The 10,663-nt window shown below is 40.2% G+C and overlaps 1 protein-coding gene across 1 annotated transcript in view; it reads left to right on the top strand.

Moving 5' to 3' along the window:
- The first annotated feature begins 1,080 nt into the window (after positions 1-1,080).
- LOC137323357 (parathyroid hormone 2 receptor-like) overlaps positions 1,081-10,663 on the top strand; it is a 71,317-nt gene continuing 61,734 nt past the window's right edge. The window contains exon 1 of the mRNA XM_067986844.1: positions 1,081-1,563. Coding sequence (XP_067842945.1) covers positions 1,498-1,563 — 66 coding nt within the window. The 5' untranslated portion in view covers positions 1,081-1,497. The remainder of the gene's footprint in view (positions 1,564-10,663) is intronic.

Genomic DNA, 10,663 nt, shown 5'->3' with positions numbered 1-10,663 from the left:
GTTCAAGTCCCTCACTGGCCTTGCTCCTCTCTATATCTGTAACCTCCTTCAGCTCTACAATCCCCCAAGAATTCTGCATTCCTTCCACTTTGGCCTCTTGTGCATCCTTGATCTCCTTTGCCCCACCATTGGCAGTTATTCCTTCATCTGTCTTGGCCCTGGGCTCTGGAATTCCTTCCCTAAACCTCTCTGCCTCTCTCTCCTCCTTTAAGACACTCCTTAAAATCTATCTCTTTGACCAAGCTTTTGATCAGCTTTCCTAATATCTCTTTATGTGGCTTGATGTCAAATTTTGTCTGATAATGCTCCTGTGAAGCGCCTTGGGATGTTTTACATTAAAGGCGCTATATATAAATGCAAGTAGTTGTTGTTGAAGCAGCACAGAATATACATGGACACAATTACAATGGTTAACAATGCATCCAGACCTGTTCTGTAAAACAGGCTTTCGTTAATTGCAGTGGTGCCCAAAAATTGTACATTCCACAACTTCATTAAAGGACCTTTCAGCATTTATACTAGCTGGCTGGCAGCTTTGCTTGGACACATGTTAAAGAAAAATGATTACAGGTTAATTGGCTGTTGTTTTTTGTTCCTATTTTTCTTCCATCTAATGAAATTGCATTCGCAGGAACGACAAGTTTCTGAGCTACACGTTCTCACGGTTTTGTTAGTGGGTGTTAAATTTAAATTAAAAACAAGCTTTTCTCTTTTTTTGAACGGGGGACAAAGGGTCAATTGTTATCTGACAATGTGACGGTTACACTGAAGAATCATCGAATTTCGTAGATGAATTCTGTTCTATACATTATTAAACTGTTACCGTGGGTAATTTCTTGCTTTATGCAGGAGATGGCACTATGGTTAATACAATCAACACCCTATTATTCCCACTCAGCTCTTAATATTACGCAATGAATGGAGCGAAACGCCTCTTAGCACTTTTATATTTCCCCATGTGTAAGACATAAGGTTTTGGATTACGTGCTTTCAACATTAATGCATTTTTTCCAACTGTTAGAGACTTGGCGTTATTTCACAATGATTGACTGACCTGACTTTTAGCAACTACAAGGAGGGCTCGTCTGAATTCAGATAGTTAGGTTTATAAAAGGAAGGATTTCAAACTTTTTTTTGGCAAGGAAAGTAGGTGGTGGTGTGCCCTTGTGATAAACTATTTCAGCTCGATCAGTTGATAACAGGCAATGCTCGAGAGAAAGGAGACAACAGCCTCAACCTGATAATTCGGTGGAGGAATGTAAACGACCCTTACTACCGAAGCCACTAAAGATCACCTGTCGGGAGTTTTAAAGCTCTAAAAGCAAAATAATATCAGTCAACGAGTTAGCCGACCACCAACTTGACTAATGTCCTATGTAAGTTCTCAAAATGCTGAGGAAGAGTTTGAGGATTTAGAAGAACTCGGTATCGGAGATGGGCAGTGACTGGATAAGCCAGAGTGTTGCCGGACTCTGAAATCCACCTGGTGGCTGCAGGATGAGGGGACGGTCCCTGTTGAGTGCTCTGGGAGTGATGTGCTGCTGCATTGCTCTGAATCCACAGGTAAGGATCGGGACCCGCTCCTCTTATGTATGGGGTGATCTGGGGCAGGAAGCAGGCAGGACCATCGCCACCCCATAAAAAGCATCTCAGCTCAGATTTATTCTCTAGTGCTAACCGTGATATACAGCCATCTCACGGTGGGAAGTTGTGATGATAATGGATACTTGGTATTAAGAAACGATCCAAACACTAACCGTAAGGTTAATCATTAACATTGCATTTAACATTGTACTTTAGATTGGCCGAATTGTTCTTTATTCTGATCTTTAACCTGCCGATGTGAAGTATGTTTCCGAATAGTTTTTTTGCCTGTTACATTGCTTCTGTGCAGTGGTTTAATACAAATGATAGCAACATATTTTGATATATGTCGATAGCAACATATAGCACAATTAGCTGACAGAAAATGTTTATGTTTGTGGAAAGCTGAGTTTATTGCTTACAAATGAGCTGTTACTGTTCCTTCTGCGCCCCTCAGAGTCTCACTGACGGTTTATATAAGATCGGACGAGGCCGCTTCTTTTCCTAGTTTAATGGTGATTATTGACACACCTGTAGTGGAATTATAGCCGTAAGAATTTCTTACTCCCCTCTCCCTCCCTCCCCCAAAAAAAATTGATCTAATTACATAAATGTTAAAGTAGGAACTTGCGTTCCTTAAGTAAACATTTAAATAATTGTTTTCTGCTGGTTTTTCCCTGCAAAAATATTCAGTTTCTGTATTATCGTGCCTTTTTATAAACTTAAGGCTAAAAATGGCGAAACTACTACGGGCGGGGGGGAATCTTCATGCAAAGACTGATCAACACTCTGGGTAAGATAGTGGAGGCAAAACCCTTTCTTGATTCATTCAGGATCCAGTTAAATGATGTTATGAGGGTTTACGTTTTTCTTTAATTTTGGGTGGTTGACTTAAGGTGGACTGTATGCTCTCATCTGTGTTCATCCTGTAGAAGTATCTGTGGCCAGGTATAAGGACACTCAATAAATTCAATAAGATTTGGTTATGGGGAGGGGAGGTTGACTTGACGAGTTATGAATAACATTTGCACATTGTATGGAAGTTATCAGAAGTTTTTATATCATTAAAAGACAAGTGGTGTGGCACGTGAGCAAATGTTTCTTGGTTGTTAGATATTCCTTTCAGGGACTTGCAGAACCTGTTTTTTTCTCCTGAGACTGTAGCATTTCTGAGGCTAGCTGTTCTTGTCTGACATGGAGTAGCAGTTTCATTAGGGGCTCATCAATAAAATATTGGCAGCAGGTTTCAGGGGAGAGAGCACTGAAGCCAAAGGAGACATAAACTCCTCTCATAATCTGGTTTTATCACTGTCGATTTTTCGTTAAATAAAGAGACAACAACAATTAAACTCAAGGTACAAATATGAATTCAAGTAACCACTCAGTTCCTCAAAGGGGCACTGACCAGGATGCAAGAGCTGTCCAAAAGATTTATTTCCATTAGATTTTCTTCTGAATTGCTGAATAGGGTCTCTTCTAGTTAAAACGTTGGCTTGACTCAAATCAATGGCATCCTTGCCTCTGAATCAGAAGCTTGTGGGTTTTATGCCCTCCTCCAAAATGTAAGCATGATGTAGGCTGACACTTGAGTGCAGTGCTGATCTTATTGGGGGTTCAGATAAATATTAAAGATCCCCTAACACCATTCAAAGAACAGAGGTGGGGGGTTCCTCCTGTCCTGGCCAACATTTCTCTCTCAACCAATACCACCAAAATCAGATTAACTTGTCATTCATCTCATTGCTATACACATATTGGCTGCTGTGTTTACTTATATGAGAACCGAGTAACTGCACCTCAATTAATTCAGTGTACGTGAAGTGCTTTGAGATGGAATAAGTTACATAAATGCAGTTCTTCCTTTTGTTTCTGCCTATGGAAGTGATGCAGCTGGTGGAAGAGATGTGGGGTGAAGTAGAAGAGAAGGGACGGCACCAGTGACTTCCAGCCCAGAAGCCATCCCAGTTCTTCTGGTTTGCATCATCTCAGGGCATGGGCTAAAAGAGGGTGCCTCTTGCTAATTTGCGAGGAAGAATTGCTGGTGATGTTTAAGCCTTCATTTGTGGCCTCAAGAAGGATCAGACTTGACCATATAAACATCTTGCTCCCATCACCATCAAAACAGCACTAACCTCTCCCCCCTTCCAAAATACAGAGTCACAAGCAACACAAATCCAGCAAAATGTTGGCCCTCTTTGACGAGTAGCTAGATTCCTTCAAGTTACCATTCTGGAAGAAGGACATGGAGGTGTCATAAGTTGGGTTGCAATAATTGGATAAGACAACATTTGTTAATGTAATTGTCACCATTTCTAAGTTTTTTTTATAGAGGTCGTTAGAGAATTGTGTACTTTGGAGAGGGTGGGTCTCTTAAAAGCACAGAATTAGCACCACGAGGATGGAAGGCAAGAAATTGAAATTTTTATTTGGGGATAGACAAGAGCCATAAAGGCTGTAGTGACATTACACCATGATGACATTAGGTGCAAGGGACAGAATGGTACTTTTTGACGTGATTTACCTCACAGTATTTTGTATTTAGAAACAACCATGAAAGAATTGCCAAATATCTCCTTTAATAACTATTAAGTGAAAGATTATTTGGCATGGTGTGAGCTGATGAGATAACTGAATCATTGTGACTTTGCAATGCTGTGCACTGATTACAGAATAGGGGTGGATCAGAGTTAATCCATAATTTGTGGCCAGTGAAATTATTCTGAGATCTTGAAAATAGTTTTAGTGAACTTAGATGCAACTGGATTTGTCCCCAATAATCTGCTCCAGAAAACAACATAAAACATGACATAAGACACTGTTCAGAAGTCAGGTTTGTATCTTGCAGATAGAAACAAATATCAAAATACAGCCTAGTCCCTATACTGATAGACATAACTCAGGGAAAGGATCCAGCTTTCATCCTCATCTTGCCACATTAAGTTTCATAACTAAGTCTGCAAAAGACAGTTTCTTGATCATGTAGTTGCAGAGATCCAAGTGAGTGGTGGAGTGGGTGTGTGGAATCTGTCTCAGACTTTGGCGCTACATTACACCCACCATGCACATGTGTTTTAGGAATACTTCTGGAAATAAATTGCTATAAGTTTTCCAAAACAAATGAAACTGCTGCAACATTGTGCATTTCCAAAGTTATTATTTCTCCAACAGACATTTTCATTGAAAATGGAATTCACAGCAGTGTACATTTGTATCACATAAAAATACCAGTATCCTGTTTTAAAGCAACAATCCCTAAATGAGAGCGCGCTTGGAAAATCTCTGTCTGTTTGCTCACAAGCACAATGGCAGGGAATTTCCTTCGAGCTGCTCCTGTGCCACACCGTAACTTTGCCAGAAGTGTGTCGAAGCAGCTGTGAGGAAATTCACCCCCAATGTGATGTATATTACATTGTGTGTGAGTGTATCATGGTGAAAATAAAACAGTCTTTCTGGCCCTTAAATGAGAAAAAGTCTGCTGAGCTCTTTTTTCTTTTAAATTAAGATAGTGCCACTTTAAAGGAGAGAATGAATTAAACTGTATCACTGTAACTGTCCAAACAAGCATGGACAGGTGGATAATGAGACCCAGAACTTGTACTATATACGGCGCCTGATCATGTCCTCAGGATGTCCCAAAGCACTTCACATTTAATAAATTACTTTGGAAGTGCAGTTACTGTTATGTAAGGAAATGTGGCAGCCAAATTGTGTGGAGCTAAATCCCACAAACTGCAAATTAATTTATAAATAGCAAAGAAAACCTGCAGATGCTGGACATCTGAGGCAAAACCAGAAAATGCTGGAAACACTCAGCAGGTCAATCAGCATCTGTGGAGAGAACGGAAGGGTTAACATTTCCGGTGCAAGGCCTTCATCAGAACTGCTGTTGTTTCTTGCTTTTTGTTTATATTGTTGAAATTAATTTACAGGTGAAAGTGTTGATTTATCATGCTGGATATAGAATTTCCTGGAAATTATTTGTCAGTGAGCTTGCAGTTCTGACAGGTTGAAATAATTAATCCTTCAGTGTGAATATGAACATGAAGAGCTGCCACAGAGAACACTGACAGTTCACCAGCAAAAAAAAAGAATAATTAAACCACTGAGTAACATTTATAGTACTCCCTGTTTATTATAAAATGTGACAAGATATCCTGGAGTGGTTTTCAGGTAGTAATTTAATTTTTATCAAGGTTACAAGAATTCCCTTGTAAGTACTCTCAGGTATTTATTCTCTCTGTAGTCCCTTTAACTAACCTATAATCAACATTCACAATAACTGAAATCGAGAATATACTGGTGGAATACAAAGCTTCACATTTAGCAGATTTTATACCTATTGGCCTATGATTCACTGCGACAAAATTGTGTTGTGCAAATATTTGAGATATTTACGTATTGGCATAGAGTATGTTGCTGAAAATAAGAAAGAAGAGCCCATAGTGGAATTAGGATATTTGTGACTAACAGAAGTAAATAAATCCAAACCATCTTCTGGAATATGTTGGGGTTGTGCAAAAAAAAAAGATTTTGTGCAAGAGCTCACAGACTTCATTTGGGTGCTACATGCTGAGACCATTCTTGTGCAACATTTGTTTTTCTGGAATTAACACACTTGTGAAAAATCACTGTAGAAAACAAAGTTTGTACCTTGCTGAATCCTGTCCAGTTCTAACTCTATTTTCATTTGATTTGCATTTTTTACCTCTGCATTTTCATATTTTTCCCTGTCCACGTGTATTGATTGTTTAAAAAATAAACACCAATGTCATAAAAGACGACTTTGAGACTTGGGCAAAGCTTTTCTTTTTTAAATATGTAACTGGTTCAGCATTATTTGCACATCTCATTGATTGCAGTAAATATCCTACACAGGTTTATTTTCCTCACCTTCCTGTTAGCAGTTCAGTAAATCGTTGCTCTGGTGATACAGGGGAGATAAAGGATCTATGTTTTTGCAGTTCTACTAATCTACTAGTACCAACCTTTTGGAGCAGGGTTCGATGCATGTGCCCCAACCACTGAGTGCGTTGCTTATGATTACTCAAAATTGCAAGCTCCATATACCAGATGTGATTCCCCTACCCTCACCATATACAAAAATCCAAACGTTCATACATATAAAATGAGACCTCCATGCAGAAAAATGTAAGCCCCCATACACGAAAAATCCAAGCACTCTTCTCTAGAGAGGTGACCTGATAGAGGTCTTTAAAATTATGAAGGGGTTGGACAGGGTAGATGTAGAGATGATGTTTCCATTTGTGGGGAGTCCAAAACTAGGAGCCAATAAGGGATTCAGGAGAAACCTCTGAAGGGAAGCTCGTGCTTGATCAACCTTATTGAATTCTTTGAAGAAGTAACAGAAAGGGTAGACAAGATAATGTGGTAGATGCAATATATTTGGATTTTCAATAGGCCTTTGAAAAGGTACTGCATAGTAGACTCATGACTAAGGTCAGAACATGAGGAGTCAGGGGACAAGCAGCAGAATGGATAGCAAGCTGGCTATAAAATGGAAAACAGAGAGTAGGGGTTAAAGGTAGTTACAATAGGTGGGAAGTGGTGTTCGACAGGGATCGGTGCTGGGACCACTGTTGTTCACCATTTATGTAAACAATTTGGATTCGGGAATCAGAAGTACAATTTCAAAATTTGTGGACGACACCAAATGGGGGTGGGGGTAAAGTTAATACCAAGGAGGACTGCGACCAAATACTGGAGGATATTAATAAACTTGCAGAATGGGTGTGTAATTGGCAAATTAATTTCAATATAGATAAGTGTGAGGTGTTACATTTTAGTAGGAAGAATAAGGGGGCCACATACTGTTTGGATAATAAGAGTCTAAATGGGGTTGAGGAGCAGAGGGATTTGGGGGTACAGATACACAAAAGTAGTGACGCAGGTTAATAAGGCCATTTTAAAAAAAGCAAACCCAGCACTGGGGTTCATTTCTAGAAGGATAGAATTGTAAAGCAGAGAAGTTATGTTAAACATGTGTAGAACCTTGGTTAGACCACACTTTGAGTACTGTGAACAGTTCTGGTCTCCATATTGTAAAAAGGATAGAGAGGCACTGGATCAGGTGCAAAAAGATTTACTGGGATGATACCGAAACTGAGAGGTTATACCTATCAGGAAAGATTGAGCAGATTGGGGCTCTTTTCTCTAGAAAAGAGAAGACTGAGGGGTGCCCTTATAGGGGCCTTTAAGATTATGAAAGGGTTTGATAGGGTAGATGTGGAGAAGATGTTTCCACTTGCAGGGGAAACCAAAACTAGGGGCCAGAAATATAAGACAGTCACTAATTAAACCAATAGGGAATTCAGGAGAAACTTCTTTATCCAGAGACCACATGAAGTAGTTGAGGGATTGAAGGAGAAGCTAGATAATCACATGAGGGAGAAAGGACTAGAAGGTTATGCTGATAGGATGGGGAGGCTTGTGTGGAGCATAAACACCGGCATAGACTAGTTAGGCCAAATGGCCTATTTCTGTGCAGTAATTTATATATAATTCTATGTAAAACACAAAAAAAAAAACCTCCTCTGCAAAGATGGTCTGGCTGCCTGAACCTCACTTACCTTTTAGCTCTTCACTTCCTGGCCTGGTGTCCTCTGCTCCACTGTCCTCCCCCTAGCCCCTACGCTGTGATCTCCATCACCGCTGCTCAGTTTGCCTCTGCTACCTTTCTCTCTGCCGTCGCTGCCTCTGTATACACACTGCTGCTTGAAGTTTGAACACCTGGAAGTTTTGGTCACTGTTCTTTAAAATCCCTGGGTCTGGAGATCTGCATCCTCGCTGATGTAAATCTACCAGTCAGGAAGCAGCCTCTCCCAATCCTCCAGACCCAGGAAGTTTAAAGAGCCGAGGCCAAAGCTTCCCTTCAATTGATGACATTTTATTTGTTTGTCACTGTGGCTTGATGTGCACTTTATTGAAATGTGAATGTAACTGGCTATCTCACACCGCTCAGTTGCCAGCAGAATAGAATTTCCCTGTTCTTTCCATCTTATGGTTTCAAATGACTGTGTTAGCAACATGTTGCGCATGAACAACATATTTCAACACTGGTTCTAATGCATAATAAAGGATGTCTCTTGCGCAATAAGGTGAACTCTACCAATTATGATATGGAGCTCCCATTTCAACTATTTCATCTCAAGTGAAAATGGGAGACCCCTGAGGGTGTTCCTACACATCATCCTTGGCTATTGGCACTGCACTAGGCGGAAACTGTTTATCCCTCCATAAACCCCTTCGCCTCTCCACTTCTGTGTCCTCCCCTCTTTTTGACCAGGCTTTCAGTCACCCTTCCTAATCTCTCCCCATTGCTCGGCATCCATTTCCCAGTCTCTTTAACATTTGCGAGGCGCCTTGGGACATTTTCTTTAACGTTGAAGTTGCTATCTAAATACAAGCTATTGTCAGAAGGTGCATGAGTTGAAAAGTTGCAGAAAGGGAGAAAATAATAAAAGTGAAGTGAAACAAATGGCACATTTTGAAGTTATGATGGGAGTTTTGTGAAATTCTTCACAAGGTCAATCATTATTTAGATGAAAAAACTTCATTGAGAAGTAAATTAATTAATTTTTACTGCTTAATAAATAATTATTTAATTGTGATGCTCCACAGTGATTCCATTCCAAAAAGGCAGGCCTGTCACACAGCCCTCCTAGAATTGTCTTTCCCCCACCCCCAAAACAATGAGCTATGTTTGAAGTTTTATTGAGATTATTGTGACCATTTTTAGCAGTAAGGATGCAATTCTAATGCCTTAATCTAGACAGATTACCTCCATTAATTAAAGCAATATATTTGAATAGAGTTTTTTGGTAGAAGTAGTTCTCAAGTGCTGCCTAATGGAGTCAGCAACAATAGGAAATTGTACAGCCATCTCACACCAACACAGGTGATTTTGCAGTTATTCAATATACTTCCCCTGTATATCTCTTTGGTCTTGGTCCTAATAGGTTAAAAGGAACGTTTAAAGGCTTCCTGTGAGGGGTCAGCGAGTCATACAGACCAGCAAGATCCCAAGTTTGATCCTTAATCTGTGCTGAGTTAGGTGATCTTGGCTGTAGCGGTGGATGGATGCTACAATTGGCCTCAACAGCCCTGGGTTAAGGCGGCTAAAATTCAGTCAGGTTTTTTTTGCTCTTGAACGCTATCCACGACCCTGCTGGAAGCGCACAAGGGTGAGCATTGAGTGGGGGACAGGATTGACCTTGGCTGTGATGTTGCCTGTGCTCAAGTAGCCTGCCAACACTCACACATGAATAATGGTCACTAAGGTGAGGTATTGGAGGACCTCTGGCAACTATGGCACCATACCTAAGCAAGAAGTCAATGGCTTCAGCAGAGATTGGGAGGGGAGAAATTGGGCAAGAGAAAGGAAAGTACTTAGGGAAAAAAAAGGAGGGTTTTGTTTCCTTATTTAATCGAGAAGAGATTAACTGTGTTGAGATCGTCATCTTGTCTGGGCCTTTAGGGATGCAGTCAAGGTGCCTCCTACAGTTTTAGGAGGAAAGAAAAGATAGTCAGAACGTGATTCCAACCTATGGCATCCTTGTGTACTAGTAGCAGCCAATCCAACAGTGGCATAAGCTGAGCCCTGTAGGTCTACTACCTGCCTACACAAGAAAAAAATGGAATTGAACTGATCGTTAAGAAAAGTGTGGTGTCTCAAAGAGCTAACGAAATAAAAACTTTGTATATTACAGCCTGTCTGGTTGAATAATTTGCATTTCTCTGACTAATTTCTTACTCATCAGGGGAGATGTATACCAACAGTTTGGCAGGACAGATGGCACTGCTGTCTTCACACTAATGAGAAATCTTGTTCAACTCTTGAAAAAGATCTTTCCATTTTTATCCTACAAAAAATCTATGCAGTAGCTGAACATTGATTTCGATAAGTATTTAAGATTTGTTATCTTCCAGTAACAGGAACCCAAACCTCACACACAACTCAGCATTCTACTTTGGTCCGAGAGGTCAGAATTTATTCAAATCTTCATTCCCAGAAACAGGATTTTCAAGATAGCAGGAAAGAGCTGTTCAGAATGTACTGATG

Source organism: Heptranchias perlo, chromosome 7 (assembly GCF_035084215.1).
Source record: "Heptranchias perlo isolate sHepPer1 chromosome 7, sHepPer1.hap1, whole genome shotgun sequence".
Classification (NCBI taxonomy): Eukaryota; Metazoa; Chordata; class Chondrichthyes; order Hexanchiformes; family Hexanchidae; genus Heptranchias; species Heptranchias perlo.
Note: the sequence above shows the minus strand (reverse complement) of the source record. Positions and strands in the feature narration are given on the sequence as shown.